The sequence below is a fragment of the Protopterus annectens genome, chromosome 4.part0 (genome assembly GCF_019279795.1).
Source record: "Protopterus annectens isolate FY-2018-M chromosome 4.part0, PAN1.0, whole genome shotgun sequence".
NCBI classification, from domain to species: domain Eukaryota; kingdom Metazoa; phylum Chordata; order Ceratodontiformes; family Protopteridae; genus Protopterus; species Protopterus annectens.
This window is the reverse complement of record NC_056733.1, coordinates 42911079-42932486: the sequence shown is the minus strand read 5'-3', so window position 1 is coordinate 42932486 and position 21408 is coordinate 42911079. Positions and strand designations below refer to the sequence as shown.

General features: G+C 38.5%; 1 protein-coding gene across 1 annotated transcript in view; it reads right to left on the bottom strand.

Moving 5' to 3' along the window:
- The window catches only part of CCDC40 (coiled-coil domain containing 40), a 1637270-nt gene that overhangs the window by 359203 nt on the left and 1256659 nt on the right, over window positions 1-21408 (bottom strand). The window contains exon 13 of the mRNA XM_044068074.1: window positions 17691-17904. Within this exon, the coding sequence (XP_043924009.1) occupies window positions 17691-17904 (214 nt within the window). The remainder of the gene's footprint in view (window positions 1-17690; window positions 17905-21408) is intronic.

Here is a 21408-nt window from a genome sequence, read left to right as displayed (position 1 = left end):
GATGCGTTGTACCCAAGAATCTGTTGTAATTCCTAGTCAGGCATCTGGATACAAAGCCAAGCGACCCCTGACTGCCTCCAGAGCAGGACAGTTGGGCCTCCTTTCAGGAGCACTGATAGGGCTTACCAAGGAACTGATCCCTGTCGCCCTGGTTCTGCGGACCCCCTCTGCCGCCGGGGTGGCATCTTCCATTATTGTCCCCTCTGCCCCTGGAGGGAGGTTCACTACGTGTTTTTTGGAAAGCTCCTTGGGACTTTCGGAACCACATTTTTCCACCTTTCTGCCATTTGGGGTATGGTCTAGTAGGGGTGGAAAAACGGACTCCTACAACAGGCAGAGTCTTTCCCTCCTGCTCACACCTAGTGAGAGTCTCCTTGACTTTGGGCTCAAACAGAGAAGAGCCATCAAATGGAGTGTTGACAAAGGAAGACTTGAAGGTTCCACAAAGGAGCATAAGCGCATCCAGGACTGTCTCTGAAGAGCTACTAAATAAAATAAAATTAAGAAATGTATGTAATGTACAAACATAAAAGATATATGTATATATATATATATATATATATATCTGTATTGGTAAGATGTCGACATACAGATCATAATAAACAAACACTCAAACTCAGTGGTGGTAACAACAGAAACTTCCATTAACTAAAATGCATTTTTAAATGTAAGCAACGAACTATAATAGTATATGTAAGTACAGTAATGACACCCCCTGTTGTATGTAATGTTTGTACATTACATACATTTGTTAATTTTATTTTATTTAGTATTTATTCAGCAGAAGAAAAAGATTTCTGCATTTGAAAAGCATTTGCACTTTTTATTTTGATTGCCCTTTTAAATGTATAATTGCATAAGCAATTGATTTTTGAGCGGGCTTTTTAATTAATTAAGCATTGGTACTTTTGTATAAAAGGAGTCTATTTTTTGTATGTATCTTAAATTCCTCTGAAGAAGCTACATTGTTCTGTGGCAAAAACGCAATTTCTCTTGTGTATTCAATAATAAAACGCGTTAAGGAAGATATTGTTGGGCTTGGTGTTCCTGTTCGTCTGAAGCTTCTTTCGTCTGTTTGTTTTTTGTATTTTGGCATTTTTATAAGTGTATAAAGGATAGGGGTAACCAAGGAATGGCCGAGGTCTAAGAGCAACCTCTCTGTAACAAATAAACAACTCTTAAATTTAAAGAATTCTAAAGGCAAACTCGCCTAAAAGTTATAAGAACTAGAAAATACTACAAAATACTTGAGTTATCTAAAGAATTACAGCATAAAGTTTGTCAAAACTCAATAAAGAAATTCTACTGGCCCGAGCTTTCTGACGACCTTGCGATCAGTTGCAGCAGCAAATTAGATCTGGGATAGGACATAGAGCATCATGGGATATGGGTCTGGCCTCAAGCTACTCTGAGAGCTTTAGCTAGTAAAGCGGCCGACTCGGAGCCGATGGCTCGGCTCCGTACCCATGTGTAAGAATAAACGGCAAGATTGAACAACTTCACATCAATAGTCTGGAAGCAGCACTAAAAATGACTTTTAAGGTGAGCATGTTGAATTTTGGAACTTTTACAAAGGTGTTTAGAAAGGACAGGTCACCAGGAGTGCTCCTTTTTTGGTACCAAAAAGATTCTGGAGAAAAAAACGGCTTCCTTTGTGTACTGTAGGCACTACTGATTCTATGACCCCTGCTTCTACCATGTGATAGAGCACATGAGGAAACATCTCTGTAAATTCCACTGAAAGCGGAGGTTTTTCTATCCACTGGCAAATCTACCCTCTCTGAATTATTCTCTGCACCCATTTGTCTGAGACTACTTGCAGACAGACTGCAGTCTTGAGAGAGAGAGAGACAGTCTGCGGGAAGAAAGAAGAGAAGGAAGACAGGAGTGTTGGCTTGGGATGCTCTGATACTCAGCCTAGCCATTCCTTTGGAGGGAGGGTTAATTCTTTTTTCTGAAAGAAACCCGTCTTGTTTGGTTTTCGAAGACTGATCCTCCTGTCATTTCCTTTGGGATTCCTGATTTATGTTTGGCTGGAACTTTTGTTTGTTCTCCCCTTTGAATGAAGACACCTTGTTTGGGGAGAACTTGGACACATGAAACATCCTAAATACCCTATGCATTAATTTGCATCTATCATCCCACAGTTTGACAGTCTGTGCAACTAAGGGCCCCAAAACCAGTTCAGAACTTAATGGTACATTCAAAATTTCAGCTTTTAAATCATCAGAGAAGTTTGGTTTACATTATCAGGCATACCACAGAAGAAGCTGCATTTCTCAAGACTGCGTCATCGCAAAGCATGGTTCGAAATCTGGATCAAATTAGAAACATTGCATTCATATAAGACTTTTGCTCTACACTTAAGGAAGCAGCAAAATTATCCAAACTATATGCACACTGTTAAATAAATTTCCACATATAGCCTTGATAATTTAACATGCTAAAGGCTAGATTACTAGAAAAAGATATCCCTCTGCACTGAAGATCTAACCAACTTTTTTATCACACTAGGCACCTGGGGAGACCACAGCTGGGTCAGCAGTCAAATGAGAAAAGAGACCAGTAATATCTGAGGAGACCCTATATCTTCTCTGAGCCTTTTTAGGAACTGTTGGAATAAACATCTTCCAGTGCTGGTAAGAGAGGGGGCGATAAGCACATTTGAGCATTCTGTCCTCTATAAGGTCATATACCCTGCATAGTTCTGGGGTAGTTCCCAAGCCCAAATATCACTAAATCTACTAATTATCTGAGGAAAAGTGAATGCTAGTTTGGGCTTATGCTCAGGTTCACCTTGTGAAGAATCAGAGTGATTGGACTCAGAGTCAACTAGGAAATCACCATGCTCCTCATCAGATTCCTCATCATTATTTGAAACAACAGAAAAGTCTCTAGCCAAAGAAGCGCTGGAGCCATGTATGGGAACACAACTATCACAATTAGCTGTCTGTAGAATACTCTTAGCCATGGAAACTATATCATTATTTATTTAATTATTTTATTTTACATTTGTTTACCAGGATAATCCGACTGGATACATGTCCATTTTCAGCGGAGGCCCAGGGAGAAAAGCTCCAATAGACAAAATTACATAGATTACACAAGAAGTTAGATAACATTAGTAAATATAAGACAAAGTGTTTTGTACAATGGTTTTGTAATGTTCCCAAATAGGGACTCACAATTCTCATAGTCAGACACAATTAGAAGCAAGAGACATCAAATTGGAAATAGAGCTTGGTTAAGTAATTACGTTACGATATTTACAGATTACGCTTTAGTTACTAACTTAATCAGGGTTTGTACATGGGCAAAGCCAGTTCACTTTGAAATACTATTTGAGGTTTTTTTTTTGAAGAGACTTACGGAGGATTGTAGGGTTAAATAGTTTGGCAAACAGGGATTCATCAGCAGAGTTATTAGCTTTGTGGGTTTGGACCAGTAGTTTGTTGGCTGATTGTAGGGATCTTAAGTTACTATATGGCTTAATAATATTTATAAGTGAGGGGGTATCCTCGGGGTGGTATAGAATTTTGTGCGCTATTAAGAGCTGATTGAATTTAATTAAGTTGGGTAGTTCTAGCCACTCTAGTTGTTTCAGGTTCTGGCAGTGGTGGATTCTATAGGTGGAGACAGTGGCGAATTTGGCAATATGGTTGTAGCTATGGGAGAGCTTACTTAGTTCAGATTTGTTGAGGTTTAAGAGTACAGGCGAGGCATATATAAGAGTAGAGAGTAGGTGTGACCGGGCGATTGCAGTTCTAGCCAGTGGGGTTAAAAATGTCTTGTTTCTATACAGTGATCCAAGCTTCTTATTGATGGTCTGTATGGTTTTGTTGACCTGTAGGTCAAATTTAAGATTATTTATGATAACCCCTAGAAGCTTGGTGTGGGTATCTGGGGAGATAGTGGTACCATTGTTAGACATGACAGAGAATGAAAGTGTGGCGGATCTACTAGAGGGGGTGAAGAGTAGAAGTTTATTTTTATTGGGGTTCAGCAGTAGGTGTTGGTTGGTGAGCCAGTTTTCAATAGTGTTAAATGTATTTTGGGTTAAAATCTGATTATTAGCTGTATGATGAATCTTCTGTTTCCTTTACTTGTGAACTTCACTACTGGATAAAATATCTGTGGACAGATTATTATGTCTGGCAAGAGCTCTCTTACCTCGGAAAACTCCTGCACTTAAAGGGATTGGCTTTCTCATACCTGCTCTAGGTGCATATCTCTCAACCTCTAAGACCAAAATCTCTGGACCAAGCCAAATATAATGGAGGGACAACGGCCCAAAAATAGGGACAATTTTTAAATATTGCTCTTGCAAACTTAGAAAGTTGATAGAATAACAGATTTTGCATTAGCATGAACAGTATGAAGTCTGTTATCTTATCTCTCAACTGTCTAGATTTTTGCAGAATGTCCACATTTTTGGCCTGTTTCTGAAAAAAATCTGTTCCTCTGGCAAATTATTGAGGAATGAATTCAGAAAATAATGACAGAAATTTTATTTATTTTTATTTTATTTTACATGTGTTAACCGGGCTAGTCTAACTGGATATATTTCCATTTTCAGCAGAGGCCCGGGGAGAAAAGCTCCACATAGACATAGTAACTATTACATAGGATGCAATAAAGAGCAGCATAACAATGTAATGAGGGAAATATACAGTATCTGGAAAATATAATAGGAAGAAAAAAAAACAAACTAATTGCATACAAAATTAACAGTTGTACAACAAATGCACACAACATTCTTGTAATAAAAAATGCATAACTTATTTAGCATTATCTAACATCTTAAGAAAGAGAAAAAGACATTTAAAGACAACTATGTAAGTAGATTAGTTATTTATATGAACCCTCAGCAATCAGAGTAATATAATCAGGAGGAGGAGAAGGATAGTGGAGTGGTAAGTGTTAAGTAGTTTAGAAATAAAATAGAAGGTAACAGAAGTCACAGAGATGGAGGGGAACTGGAAAAGTAGAATACATGGTTTCAGTCTGGGTTAAGGCAGGGACATAGCAAGTGTTTTCTAAGGTAAATTCTAAGTTTTTGTTTGAAAAGGACAGGAGATAGAATAGAAGTCAGATCAGAGGGCAGTTGGTTCCAGTGTTTACCAATGGAGTTTGAGAACAGGGAGTCACCTGCAAGGTTATTGGATTTGGTAGCAGTAACTAGGAGTTTGCTAGAGGAGCGGAGTGAGTTCAGATTAGAATAAGGGGTAAAGAGACTAGAAAATGCAGGAGTGTTGTTTGGCAGATAAAAAGCTCTTTGGATAATGGGAAGTTGGGAAAGAAGCAACATGTTTTGTAATTCAAGCCAGTGAAGTTGTTGTAGGTTCAGGCAGTGGTGAGTTCTGAATTGATTACCAGTAACAAATCTTGCTATACTATTGTAGGTGGTGGTCAGTTTAGAAAGATTATTTTTCTTCAGGTTAGTGTAAATTGGTGAGGCATAGAGAAGAGTGGAAATGAGATGAGAGTGTGCCAAAGTAGCTTTGGCTGTTGGGGATAAGAATGTTTTAATTCTATAGAGGGAGCCCAGTTTTCTATGTACAGTTTTAATAGTGTTATTTATGTGATAATCAAAGGTAAGATTGTTGTCAATCGTCACACCTAGCAGTTTGGTAGAAGAGTCGGGTGATATGAGAGTATTGTTTATAGATGAGATAGAGAAGTCCATTGGGGGGGATCTGGTAGTGGGCTTGAAAAGGAGGAGTTTTGTTTTTTTGGCATTAAGAAGTAGGCAGCGTTTTAAGAACCATGCTTCAACAGTGTGGAATACCTTTTGAGTAATAGTTTGAAGCTCTGGGATGGTTTTTGCAGAGCAAATGAGTGTGGAGTCATCTGCATATTGTATGCAAGTAGCTTGTGGAATAGCTACTTGTAAGTCATTTATGAAAAGGGAGAATAGAAGGGGTCCGAGTATTGAGCCTTGTGGTACACCGAGTGAGATAGGGAGAAGAGAGGAGAGTTTGTTATCCCAGAGGACAGCCTGTTTTCTGTTAGAAAGATAGGAAGTGAACCACTGGATGGCATTCGGTTCTATAGCAAGTGATTCCAGGATTTTTAGGAGGAGAGGGTGATTGACCATGTCAAAAGCTTTTGATAGGTCGATGAAAAGTGCTGAAGATAGGGTATTATTATTGCGGTTTTTGTTAATGAAGTCAGTGAAGGAAAGGAGAGCAGTAGTAGTACTATGAAAAGGTCTGAAACCATGTTGACAATGAGATAGAATGTTATATTTAGTTAAGTGATTCATTAATTGGTGGTGAATACATTTTTCCATGATTTTTGCTAGTGGAGACAGGAGGGCAATGGGTCTATAATTAGAATATTCTGTAGAGTTTCCTCCCTTATGTAAGGGTATAATATGTGAGATTTTCCAGATATCAGGGATGGTTCCTTCTTTAATGGTTCTGTTTATAAGAATAGATATGGGATAGGCTATTTCTTTGGCTACTTTTTGAAGAAACTCAGATGGAAGTTGGTCAGCTGATGGGGTACATGGTTTAAGCTTTTGAATACATTTTTGGATAAAGGTGGTAGAGATGGGCTGTATTATAAAGATTGGTAGATTAGAAGAGGCAAGTTGAGGAACATTAGAGTTGTCTGCAGAAAGGTGAGAGGCTAGTGAGTTGATAGTATCAGTAAAAAAGGAGTTGAAAGCGTTGGCAGTTTCATGGGAAGAAATTTTGTCTGACCCCAAGGGGGAGGGAGTGGAAGTTTGTCCAGGGTGAAGAAGTTTGTTCAAAGTTGCCCAGAATTTTTGGGGATTGTTGTGATTAGATTGCTGGAGGTTACTATAATAGTTTTTTTTATCAGAAAGAATAGCTTTTTTGGTACTGTTTCTTAGGTGTCTGAAGGTTTGTTGATCTGAGGGTAATTTACTTGTTCTCTATTTTAGCCAGAGTTTGTTTCTGAGTAATATTTTCTGTCTTGTTTCTTTAGATAGCCAGGGGGCTGGTTTAGCTTTTATTCTGATAGTTCTTTTTGGAGCATGGTTATCTAAGATTGTTAAGAATTTGGTATTAAAGTATTGAACAGCTTCATTAAGGGGAAGAGTTTTTAGTGGATTCCAGTTACAGGCATTTAGCTCAGTTTTAAATAGAGTAGGGTTAAAATGTTTATTACTGCGCACGGTCCTGTTGGAAGGGGTATTTATAGTGATATTCTTTTGCCTTATGATATAGGTTAAGTTGTGGTCACTCATATCATCAGGCAGGGTACCTGCTAGGTAATTAAGTTGGGGTTTGTTAACAAGGATCCAATCTAGTATACTTTCTTTATTGTTAGGTTTATTAGTTCTAGTGGGGGGGTGTTTATAGTTTGGGTAAAGCCATGGAGATTAATATGGGAGGCTGGGTTGTTAGAATTAACTGAGAACCAATCAAGGTTGAAGTCTCCAAGTATTATAGTTTCTTGTGGGTAGGTGGTTGAAATTTGAGTTTTTTAGACTTCATATCCTTTATAAAATTCACGCTATTGTAAAACCTGTTATTCTATCAACTTTCTAAGTTTGTATATGCAATATTTAAAAACTGTTCCTATTGTTGGGCCTTTGCCCCCCCATTATTTATAGCTTTGTCCAGATTTATTGCTGTAAGAGGTTGAGAGGTATGTCTGCAACTCAAGCATCTGTCATTTTCTGACTTTAATCCTCAATGATTTGCTACTGATTTTCCAGAAAACCAAAATTTTATGAGGTACAGACCAAAAATATTAGGCAAAAATCTGGACATTCTGCAAAAATCTGTACAGTTGAGAGGTATGGGTACTAAAATAGTGCTGGAGGATGCGTCTAAACTCCGTTCCATAGTGGCAAGCAAAATTACTCTAGAGGGAGACAGAGCAAAAGGAAAGGGGTCTGCGGGCCAAGCAGCGATACTGCCAGCATCACTAACCGAAGCCGAAGGCATATTTTTGGTTTTTCTTTTAAGGTACAACTGGATTTAATGGGTGGGTGGTGTACCAGAGTTAAGATCCATCCATTCAGGGGAGACAATACCAGCTAGAATAATAAACTGACAGTACTGTATAATGCATTGCAATAAGTACTTAAAGCTTCTAGTAATAAGTATTTTCTCACACAACTAAACTAGATTATCAGAAAAAAACAGTTTGAAATCTGCTCAGAATTATTTTAAAACATTTTAAAACTGACAGGCGTTAAAGAATTTCCAGTGTACAAAGTCCAAACACTAAAGCAACCAATGCGCCAAACCAGTGCTAGAAATTAGCTCCACACAATATACTCACATTAAACTCCCATAAAACACTGTTTAATATTAATTTAAACTATATTTTTGTCAGAGAGAGTAAACTCTCCACAGTACATTCAATTAAATTTGTGGTGAAATTTTCATCTGATTAAAAACACACAAAGCAGAGCCATACATGTAGTAAATAATGTATAATGCTAAAAGGTGCTGCACTATTTTCCTGCCAAAAGATAAAAATAAATCAGAGTAACAACAGTACAGACATGTGCTATTAGTTTGCCGGTCGGACTGCATGAGACAGACCCTAGTGTCTAAAAGCACACATACATGCTGCTCTTCTGAGAGGAATACTGAAAGTTTCTCAGAAACAGTAAAAACAAGCATTTGTTAGAAGCCGAACACTGCTACAAGTTGGAATTCCCAGAGGAATTACTGTGAACACTGACAGAAGTAAAATAAAAGTTGTAAATGAACATGAAAATAGAAAAAGAATAATTCATCTAATAATAAACTGAGAGGAAGGGGGTCCCTAATGGAGATTATCTGAGAATGGAGCTGGAAAATTCAGCAGCGGATCCTGAGAAGACTCAGAGGGCCTTCTTCTTTGGATAGCAGAAACAGATAGAACATTCCCATCCTGCAAAAGCTGAAGGCTGAGTCTGAGTTTTTGAAACCTGGCCAGTACTGGATTGAATTATTTTGGCAGATAACCCAAAATGCCACTGAAGCAGAGGGAATGATGAACAGCCTTACTGCTAGTAGCATACATGAAGGTGATGCAGTCTGATAGCCATGTGGTCAACGTTACCTTGGATAGAGTTTGTCCCTGTCTGCTAGCTGGAAAGGACAAAAACAAGAGATCATGCTGTCTGGTGTTTTTAGTTCTTTACAGGTAAAATCTGAGTTGCCTGTGGACATCCAGTTAAGCATACATTCTCCCCTAATGAAGTATTGAGAGAGGGGATGGCAGATGAATGGCTTGGTTCAGATTAGTTGTGGATGTCACCTTTGGCATAAAAGAGGGGGTGCTTCATAGGGACACCTTATCCTTATGGAACATTAAGTATGGAAGATGGCACAACATAATCTGTAATGCTATGATTCATGTAGCTGATGTGTTACCTACTAGAAAACAGGTTTTCATGTGAGGTACTTAAGGTAAGCTGAAGTAGCTTGCACAAATGATGGACAAGTTAGTTTTTCCAGCATGAAATACAGATACCAAGGAGAAAATGGATCTTTAATAGGTGGGCAAGGAATACAGGTTCCCCTTAGGAAGGAATTGCAAGCTTTCTGTGATGCTAAAGAAGTAGAGTTGAAACTCTGATGCAAATTAAATATGGACATCGGATTAACCTTTACAGTAGAAAATCTAGAACATGCATCAAACAATGCTGACAGAAAGGACAGTGTCCCTGGCATCACAGTTGAGAATGGGTCAAGCCCTTGATGAGCAGAAGACAGGGAAAATGTATTCCACTTACATTTCTAAATCTTCCTAGTGGAAAGTTTTTTGTGATACTATAATGATATGGACCGCCTGGATGGGTAAGATGAGTTCTTGACCTTCAATGGAATTGGAAAAAACAATGTGGTTAATCTGAAGGACTGCGGGATTGCCAGATGGATGGGTCAGAAATTTCAGAAAGGGATGAGTAAGCAACGGCTTCTCCTTGAGATGAGGCTAAGACTGTGGAAACCATATATACAGAGGCCAGAACAGGACTGTGATGATCAATGTTGCTTTGCATGACATGGCTTTCTGCAGAAATCTCATTATAAAGGGTAGAAGTGGAAAGGCATAAAGTAGCTGAAACTACCAGTAATGAACTACAGTCTCCCTGGGAGTCTCTCAGGAAGGATAAGGACAAAGAAGCTGCTGTACTAGATATCGGTTGGTATGCAAAAAGATCACAGCAAAGCTTTCTCCACTGTCTGGTATTATTCATGCTACCACTCATAAGGCAGCAGAATACATATGCTAAATGGCCAGTTGGCTTGGCCATGGATTAGTGTTGCTATGAAAAAGAAGTGTGCCAGCATCACCCAGTCCTATATTTTCATTGCTTCTTGATGGTGGTGGAGGGGTTAAGACTTGTTTTTTCCTTGTTTGTTGATATACCACACAATGCACATACTGTCTATGTGGATGGCTATTACACCCTAAGGAAGAAGATCCTGAAAGGCTTGTGTTGTTAGGACGACTGCCCTCATCTCCAGGTTCCTTGGATTGTCTGTTCTAAGCAATGCACACCTCCCACCCTAGAACAGCTGCATCCATGGCCACAGTGACTTAAGGTTAGGAAAAACAAAGGTGCATCAAGTGGTGAGCATGGACAAGTACAACCACCACCAATGTAGATGAGCAGGACATACACTGGATAAATAGACACAATGCTATATGCACCCTTAAGAACTACTTTAATACTCTTATGTAACATTTGGCAAAGGGTGTGAGAAGAATTGTACTTGTCATTTCACTCAAAACATTGAAGATTAAGAAGGCTGGAGGTGCTGGATAATGTAAGAATGGAACGGCTACAAACTCATGAGAGAGTATTCTGGCCTAAGGTAACTTCACAATCATTTCAACAGTATCAGTATCAAGGGAAGAAGCGGCTACTGCAGCAGTGATCATTTGAACATCAACTGCTATGGTAAGTTTACTTGTGCAACTTTACAATGTTCATCATATTCATTGCTGCTGCAGTAGCCTCTGCTATATAGGTAGACTACCATAGTTTATACTGACTGGGTAGAGGAAGGATGAGGGTCCAGGAGCTCCTGGATAACGGTCTTAGCAAAGCCTGTTCTACACCTGGAGAAAAAATTCTAGTTTGCTCTGCTTTGCAAATACATGCACAAAGGACCAAGTTGCTGCTTCTATAATAGTTCTAGAATCCAACATTTTCCAAAAAGCCACAGATGAAGCCATGGCTCTGGTAGAATGAGTCTTGACCCTGCCTAAAAGTGCCTTGTTGTGGTTGCTATAACAAAAGGAAATAGCACTTGAAAATAGTCTGCTTTGACACAGGCTGTCCTGCCTTCTAACCTTCACAGGAAATAAACATCTGATCATAGAGTTCCTAAAGGATTTAATCCTGTTCCATCTTGAAATAACTAAATCTTTTAATGTTTCTAAAGGATGCAGTTCTGTCGGGATAATATCTGAGTCATCTGTGGTTATCCAAAGTAAAGAGTATCCTTTCTCCTTTCTTTGTAGATTCTGGAAAGAAGACAGGGAAATGCATAGCTTGTCTCAAGGTAAACTCTGATACTACTTTATGAATAAATGAAAAATTAGTTCTTAAGGAAACTCCATCCCTTTTGTGAAAATGAGAAAAGACTGACCCAACATAATAGCTTGCAACTCAGATACTCTTCTTGCCGAAGTAATAATCAGTAACACTGTTATCTTAAGAACCTCAACACAGCCTAATGAGATTTTTCAAAAAAGAAGAGTTAATGTTTCCAAGAGAAAAAAAAATAAGATTCCTAGGGAGGAGCTACCTACTTTCTAGGAGGCTTGGTATGAAACACCCCTTTCAAAAATAATTTCACTTGAGCTTGCTTTGAAAGAAGGGGATCCATTGGCAGACTTTCTCAAATTACCAGTAAATGAACACTGATGCAAAAGTCAGTTAGGTCAGAGGATAGAAACTCACTTTAATACTCTTATGTAACATCTGGCAAAGGGTGTGAGATGAATTGTAGTTGTCATTACACTCAAAATATTGAAGATTAGGAAGACTGGAGGTTTAAGATGGTGTAAAAGTCCTGGTGCTTGTTTTGGCACCAACTAGAAATCTTTTCAATTTATTAATATATGATTTTTTAGTAGCAGGTTTTCTTGCTTCCTTTAGTACCTGCTGCATGTCCTCAAAAATACGTGCCTAAAGGAATAAAGGCACTATCATCCAGGCAATTAATTGTAGATGTCTGTGGTCAGGATGTATCAAACACAACTTTGTCCTGTGTGAGTGGGTCCAGTCTCTTGTGGTAATTGTCCTTGGCCATTTCCAAAAGAAAAAAAAAACACTGTTGTCTGGTCCAGAAAAGTGTCACCAAAATGATCTTTTTAGGGTCCTTAATCTTCAGAATTACCCCAAATATCAGTGGAAAGGCATGCAGAAACATTTTTGTTCAAGGAAAAGAAAAAGCATCAGTTTTCCACGCCTTCATGCAGGGTGTCCTGGTGCAGAATTTTCCCAAGTAATTGTTATGACTAGAGGGAAAAGGATCTGCTTCAGGTGTTCCCTACAGCTGGAAGACCCCTTGATTTAGTTTCCATTTGTGAGGCTTTGGCGTGGTCCCGCTCAGCTTGTGTGATACTAAATATTACTCTGATGGAATGCTATATGTCTGCAGAATGAGACTGTGTTGAAAAGCTGTATCCCAGGCTGCATGGCTAGTCTGAATAAATGGTAATATCTGATTCCCTTCTGTTTATGTACTACATTCCTGTGGTGTTGTCTGTAAACATTTGTAACAATCCAGGGTATCTTAGATGACTGAGAATGTTGATGGCATTTATGTGTGCCAAAATCTCTTTTGCATTTGTGTTTTGGCTTGTTTTTTCGGTTCCAAAGACCCTGGACTTTCATACCCATAGACAGTGCTCCCCAAGGAAAGTCTGAGGTGTCTGTTATTAAAGACTGTAATGGAACTGTAAGGGAAAATAGGAGACCTGGATTCAGATAAAAAATGATCTTTCCACCAAAGAATCTCTTTTTTCACAAACCACAAAACTGGAATCAGTAATGTCAGGAAATGTTAATGCTAAGATTATACTGATTTTAGGTACCAATACATTTTCTCATGTGGAGCCTTGCTAGAGAAATCATGAGAATCATGGATGCCATGAATCTAGTACCCTGAGAAATTCCCCTGTTGAGGCCTTGATCTGAATGAAAAACTCATGAACAGATCTAAATACAGATCTATTTTTTTGAACTGAGGTACCTAGGAGACACCCCAGGAAAACAATCCTATGAAAAGGAGTTAAACAAGACTGAACAAGGAAGTGCCATAAAATGGGGCATTAATAAAAGATGCCTTGAAGGGCTCCACAAAATCACACAGCCATATTCAGGCATGTCTCCTTATGACTATTCCTGAACCGGCTGCTCATGAGGGCCCTTGTGCTGTATGTATGGGAGATCAACTTCATTTCCAAATCCTTCCAACGCTCTGGATCTTTGTTCCGTGGATGGACAAATGAGCTCTGCCCTACCAGCTCTTTCTTGGTGTCTGCTGCCACCGTCATTGCATCAACTGGGACCTTTTTGCTCCAGTGGGGTCTATCAGAAGACGGGGCCAAAAATTTGTCTAGGCTCTTTGGGATGGGTTCAACAGTGTCCAATTCCTTCCATGCCTGGCAGGAAAACAAATCAATCAGTTCATCCGCCGGAGGGCACCCAAGATGTAGATGGTCCAGAATCGAAAGCCTCCAGAAACACCGATTCTTCAAAAGAAGAAGACTGGGACAACCAACCACCTTTCTGCTCCAGGATCTCAAGAATATCTCCAAAGGAGATGTCATCAGGTGGTGATCTAGGGGATCCTTCTCCCTCATCAAAGTCAGTGTCTTCTGGGAGAAATGCCACTAGAGAGTCTGCGTGTCTCCTCTTACAAGTCCTCTTCTGAGGGACCTCTTCTGTGGGATGTTTGAGAAAGGTGTTGGAAGAAAGGGGAAATTCCTCTAGGGGAACTGCCTGGAGACTTCCTGGAACTAGCTGTCCCTGTGGAATAGGTATAATGGGCTCAGAGCTAAGAACCAAAGAGGGTAAAGAGGTAGGATCTGAAACATGAGATAACAGTTCTCTGTGGAGAGAAAAAACCCTTTCTACTACCTTGAAAGCCAAAGGACCAGGGGAGATCCTTTCTCAACTCCTCGGAGCCCAAGCCTCCGAAGAAGGAAGGTTGGGTCCACCCCTGGATCAGAATCATCTAGGGCTGAAGCTCCAAGAGGGAGGGATGGATCCGACAAAATTGGAGCCAAACTCAACCCCTTAGATCCGGAGCTGACATCTTGGCTCTAAGACTCACTCTGATCCGAGGGTATTGGAGCAGAACCGGTCAGGGAAACTGTTGGAGTTAAGGAAGAAACTTTCCTTGGACCTGACACCGAAGATCTCAGAGATCTCGGATCCTGGGACTCTGAAACCACGGGTCAGATCTGAGAGGGAGATAGTATGGTCTTTGTAGGTGGACTCATGGATCCGGGGGGGGGTCGGAACTGGCAGGACCCCCATCTGGATCTGAGCCCTGAGGAATTTCCACATTATCCTATCCACATCAGCCTCTGAAAAACTCCTTGAAGACCTGGAAGATGCTTTGGAAGAGGGACTGGAATGTTTCTTCAGCATTTGGAAGAGCTGATCTGGCAAGGAGGGAGATACTGGTTTAACTGTATATTCTGGTGTATAGCTTCTGTGGGAAGAACTAGCTTTCAGATCTGAGGGCCTGGGATCTAATGAGGAAGTAGAACGAAGTGGAGAGATCATGATCAGAGCCAACAGTGCTGGATCTGAGTATTGTTTAGGATCTAAAGGAAGGCTTCCAGACTTAGAATCCAAGGAAGTCGGATCTGAAATTTTTTGGATCTTCTCCAATGGCTCCAAGGAAGCCCTAGAGTACTTCAGAGAAGATCTCTTTTTGCTTCCAAAGAAACTGACTTGGCTGATTTAGGGGGGGTTGAGCCCCAGAAGAAACTGGTTGAAGTCCTTTAAGAATTAACTTATTGTGTCTGTCAGCTAATGCTCTGGGGTTAAAAGTAGAGCATACCGTGCAGGCCGCATTGAGATGGTCTGGTCCTAAGCAGTAAACACACTTCTTGTGGGCATATGAATTGGAGATCTTATACATACAAGAAGTGCATTTTTTAAAACCTATCAGTTTCTCTGACATAGTGGACAAAACAACAGAGTGTACTGAACACCAAAAAAGAAGGCAAGGGAGAAAATGTTTTTTCTACTGACGAAAATACAGTATACAGGTGAATATTAACAATGGTATTTAAAGAATTACCTTAAATGGTACAGCAGAAATCATACCAACAATGGTAGAGTGGAAAAAACTACCAAAGTAGGAGAATAAAAGCGATAGCTTGACAACTGAGAATTCTAAAAATAAGTGTTGCAGAAGAGTACACCTTTTTCCCCAAATCTTTTAAAGGCTTTCCCATTCTTGTTGGAAGGGGAGGGACTGACATTAATCAGATGTTTAGCAGCAGCTTGATTTACTGGAGAAATCTGCTGGAACTGATCTGGGGTTAGAATATAAAAAAAACTTTATTGAGGAACTTTACATAACATATCTGCTCTCTTGCTGTAGCAGGCAGTCTGTCATGCAAGTTACAGGTTGTAAAAATTCATCTTCCAGTGTTGTAAGGACTGCAGTAACTGGCCTAGATTTAGGAAATAGCATACAAAACAGAATTCTTGCTGTGGTAAACGCTGTCCGACCAGACCAAACAAATATCAAAAATCCAAGAACGGACCAGCAGAAACATTCTTTAAGTTTAATAAAACAGATACATACTTTAAAAGTAAACAAAGCTTTCAGGTTACTGAAAAAGCACTGAGGAAGGGGTAGCCTGAAAGCTTTGTTTACTTTTAAAGTGTGTATCTGTTTTAATAAACTTAAAGAATGTTTCTGCTGGTCCGTTCTTCTTGGTTTTCTAGGTTTAGGAAATGCCATTTGCAATCAATTATATCTTCGGAGACAACGGAATATCATTGTGTTCTCAATGAAACAACTGATTCATTCTGGAAAATGCTTCAGAAAAACAGAACGTTCTGTCACAAAATTAAAAAGGAGAAGGTTTTTTTTTTCCCTTAATGGAATTTAGGGGCTCAAAACATTAAACAGCCATCAATCAGAGAAAGTCCACAAGAGGAGCACTCTTCGGCCGCGGGAAAGCTGTGAATGGCTTGACACTCAGCTGAATAACGGTTTGGGCATATGGAAGGTGCCCATGAAGCTTTGGAAGCTAGCCAGCTGTTATATCCGTAACAGCATATAAGCCATATAGCTAAGGCATCTATAGCAGTGATCAAATGATGAACACTTGTTGACAGTCACAGCAAAAGATAAAATATTAAGAAAGGTACACAAGAACTTAGAAGCAGATAGGAACAATCCCTTTATTCAAGATTTTTTTTCAAAAAGAAAAAGCTGAAAACTATGAAAAAGTCCCATAGTTAATAAATGCAGTAAACACCTGAGTGATGGTAATCTCATGGTACCTCAGGATCTGAATGACTTACTCAGGGGTACACAAGCCAAAATGTTTGAAATTCACTGTTGGAAATGATAGTCTTTAGGAAGAATTTAATGTACACAACAAGACTTATTGGCGTTTTTGTGCTGAAGCATCATTAGATGAACAATAGCATTAATTATGATGATGTTTTTTCTAGATAATATAGAGAGTAAGATAATTAACTGTTTACTTCAGGCAAGAAAAAAATGAAGGGGATTTGTGAAGCACCCTCTAGATGGGTTCCCTCATTTGACATGATATGAGAATGCAGCCACACATTCTTACAGCTATCCAAATATCATAAAAAATTGATCTCCAACTTTTACTGTCCTCATATGATTTCCATCAGCTACAATCCTTATGATGAACATCCAGAGACATCCCCACCTCTTCACAGAATTCTTGATGAAGGACAAGTATAAGGAAAATCAGTAACAAATAGCAGCAAGCGCAATAAGAACACTTGGCAAATTAACTGAAATTAATGCAGCAGCAAAAGAAAGGATACAATTCAATATCAGTAATTTCAGAACCTGTATTTTGACTGTTACACAAGTAAAGACATACAATTATTGATTGTGACAAGAGTTTACACATATGCATTTAATTTAAAAATATATTTGCATAATCTGATAAACATTTTAAAGAACATTATGAGCATAAGTAAGACCAAAGGATTCACAGATATTTATCAGATTCATTAGGCTCAGTTTAAAAGATTCTTTAACAATATCCAGTCCACAATTTGTACAAGTTCACAAAAATCAAATGTAATCATTCATTTTTATAAAATGATTCACCCAGAAAGTATTTACTCACTAAGGAGCTTAACTTCTGAATTAAAATTTTTATAAGTTCTGACAATTATTTACTTGTCCCACTTACCTTTTCACATTAAATGCAGCTACATAACAAAACTTCAGATCTAGAAGATTTGGCTAACATCTCACATATAGATTACACAAATTTACATTTAAGACCAGAATAATACATATGGTACATATGGTACAATGTATATGGTGCAGTCCACAATACGTATCTATGCTAAATTTAAGCAGGGACCAGACTAATTCAGTTTTGATAATCTTAGTGCTGACTGCATCCCTATTTATATATGTTAAACTATTACATGGATATTTCTAGAGAAGGACTTGTGTTATATCACCAAGATGCTGCATAATGAAGGCACAGTTACTTACTTTCAGTGCGAATCTTCTTCTGCTGAAGTATGGTTAGCTGCTTCTTTAACATCTCCACAGATGTGGCCTGCTCTTCTCTTTCGCGCGTTAGCTTGACCAAATCATTCTGTAGTCGTAGCCAGTACTGCTGCAGCTCCATTATTTCAGTACTGCGCTCCTCCACCTGTTTTGTGAAGGCTTTTATCTGCATCTCCAGTGGTCCAAGCTCTTTGCCCTATGGGTACATGAATGTACAAGTGTAAACCAACAGGATAACACAGAGAAAAAAATCCAGAAACAAATTTATCAGTCTTTTTTTTTCCAGTCAAGTTTCAGCATTCTTTATCAAAACAATCCTTTATGGAAACAGATAAAAAAACAGCCAAGTCAAACAGCTTGTTCAATGTACAGTTAACAATAACCATCAGAAACAGTTTATGTTAAATATTAAGATAATCATTTGTAGAATTACAGCACAACAGTAGAATATGTTTATCAGGTATGCCCATTGTTTATGTTATATTCATACTTTGTTTCAAAATAACTTATGTAAATGCATTAAACTTAATGAATGACAAAGACTGCAGTTTTACATCACAGCAGTACAGATTTTTATCTGCAAATGTATCAGTGTGATGCATTCCCACCATGTTTCACAGCTCACAGGCCAGCAAAATGCAGTTAACATGAGGCATCTGCCATATCAATTCGTCTTCAAGAAGGTCCTCTAGCAGTAAATAACATACTGTATTTTACATCCATTTCCTTTGGTCATTTTGCAGCTGGTCTTGCCTTGTTGCTTACAGAAGGGTCCGCCACCTAAATAATCAAAGTCAGGGGGCATCATACATAGGAGCTCATTGGTTAAGGTTTCCATCAAACAGCTCATGGTATGGAGCTCGGTTCTGACCTCTGGTCACAGTCTTTGCATCGCTTTCATGTTCTCCCCTTATCTGCATGTTTTGCTTCCAGATATTCCAGTTTCATCTTAACTCTTTAAAACATTCTGGGATAATTACAAAAGGCTTGCTCTAGGTGTAAGTGACTTACTCTGGTGTAAGGCCTATCTATAAAGCAGGCTTACATTGACAGCATGCATTCTGGAATCAGGCCCTCTGTCTGACTGGCTGATCTGTACTCCACTTACCTTTGCCCTTGTAGTCAAGGTCTTGGCTGAAAATAGTCCATGAAGGATTTCTGTTACACTGTGCATACATATGTCCCTTAAGTACAACAGCTTGGAGAGAGACGTTGACACTATTATTCTGAAAAAGTGGCCGCTAAGACCAGTGATGGAAACTGGTATAAGTTAATGCCACTAGTTACAAAAGTAGTCTCCAGAGGTAAGATATGAAAGTATAAATTGCTGCAAGTCTTCATCTGTAACTCAGACACTCTAACCTGCATATCCAATAGCATATGTGTATATATGTAAATCTTACAGAAAATGCAGTCAATGCAGTAATTTTCCAACTTCTACTGCAACTATGTTCTCAAATATTTAACACAAGAGTGCCTTACATAAGACATACTGATTTATTTTTCAAATTCCATGTAATATCTGTATTATTACTGATGATATGAGCATAATTTACAGACTCAAACTGAACATTAATGCTGTATGTAATTGTAATCCATATATTACAGTACTTTGGTATCAATGCTGTGTGTAATTGTAGACACCATCACCTTATGGCAAAGTCGAAAAATGTCACTTTGTGCTATTGCATTTGTTGAGATGTTGCTAAATGTAATATTCATCGCTGTCTTTGGACTAGCTGCTTTACCTGGTTAACTAATTACCTAAATACCTAACTACCTAAACACATAAATAAATGTATGCCCCCAAACAAAGTCATGTTTCGGCATGCTTTTATAACTACTGTTCATATTGTCAAGTTTTAAATGTATGCACTTGAACCTGTGTGTGCAGCTGTTTTATTTAATTTTACAAGTAAGTGAACTAAACCATATCGACCCTCTTTCAGTCACTTACAGTAATTCAACAATAAGACATAACATATAAAAGAAAATAACACAGAACTTTATAGTTAAATTTAACAGGGTACACTGATACATTCATTATTTATACTGTGTAACATTTGGTTCTTAAAAAGGGGCAATGTACTTTTTTAAATGTGTGTTACAGTATGTTGGAATATTTTCAGACACAGGTAGCTAGGGAACAATGTATTAGTTAAATAGTTATCACAATCTTAAGTGTCAATTAATACTTTATACAAAGAGGTTATCCAAATGCAACAAACTAGGAAATGAGTTACTAATTGAAGGAGCATGTGAAGGAAGACTCTTACAACATGGAATGAGAACCTTGTTCGGCTACCTGTGCATTATACTTGTGGAAATTCCTGAATTGGAAGTTAGGCCTGGAGAGGCAAGCAGCTTTGGACTTAAACTGGTGATTTGTGCATGGGCACAGTTTGGCATGAAAATTGCCACACTATAGTTCCCTTATTCTACCAAGTGCAAACTACATTTTGGGCTATAAATTCCTTATTGTACTATTGTGTTCATGGCATGGCTAGTTGATGTCTGCTGCAATGGAGGAGTTTGGGAAAACTGTGGAATTGTAGGTGAGGACTGAACAAAAGCTGGTGCAGCTGCAGCTGATTGTACTGGCCAACATAGCTACCAGTTCCAAGACCATGACACATGCGAATAACTTAACTAAAGTTGATAACCTGGAATCTTATTTAGTGACATTTGAGACATAAGCTACCATACAAAACTGAGTATATGAGCAGAATGGGTAAGACTCCTGTCATCCCAGCTGACAGCAGAGGCATTAAAATGCATATGCAACATAACAGATGAGATCCATAGCTTAAGCTATATAAACATAAGAAAGAACTTTTAATTAGGGCTGGTATAAAACCAGTGTTGCAAGTAGTACAATCTCAGAAATGGCCTTTCAATATTGATATACAGGCAAGTGCACAGATGTAAGTCTTAAAGCTTTGGCTTAAACCTGATATCCATAGTAAAAAGAAATATTGAAAATTTTAGCAATGGACAGATGTGTAGTAAGATATGAAAATGAGTACTGCAAAGTGATCCTAAGGACTATGATAGGATAGTAACTTTTGTAGAATGCTTATGTTTAAAAATTAATTATCTGTTTCTAAGGATACAACTAGAGTACGGAATATACCTTATTTTATTAAACTAAAATCAGCATGTAACTTCTTAATTTTTTATAAATATGGAGAGGGTGGTCATATTCCTAAGCTCTGTACTGAAATGAATGCCACTAACAGTGCTGTAAAAATTGAAATGCATGCTTTAAATAATGTTGCCCCTATGGAATGTGAAAAGACTATAAATAAAATAACTGAATCTACTTTATGTCACTGTAGGTGGTGAAATGCACTGTATTTTACAAAAGAAATAAGTTCAGGTCCTGCTTTACTCTAGAAGCATGGTTTTCCTTGTCAAGGGTTTCCTGGTGTGTGATCAGTAACAACCAAAAAGTTGAGGTAGTATGCATTCAGGTGAAAGAAAAGGAGACACCTGTGCACGGGTAGAAATTCACACTCTTCTAGGAAAATTCTAACATTCTGTGAATTTGACTCGTGATACAATATTAGAAAAAGATTTTGCCAATTTTAAAGCATTGTGGAAACGTGGGAGAAGGAAAATCAATATACAATGTGACAAACTGATCCATGCATTCAATATTAGAATGGGAAGGTGAGCAAGGATGTCTCTCTCTCTCACA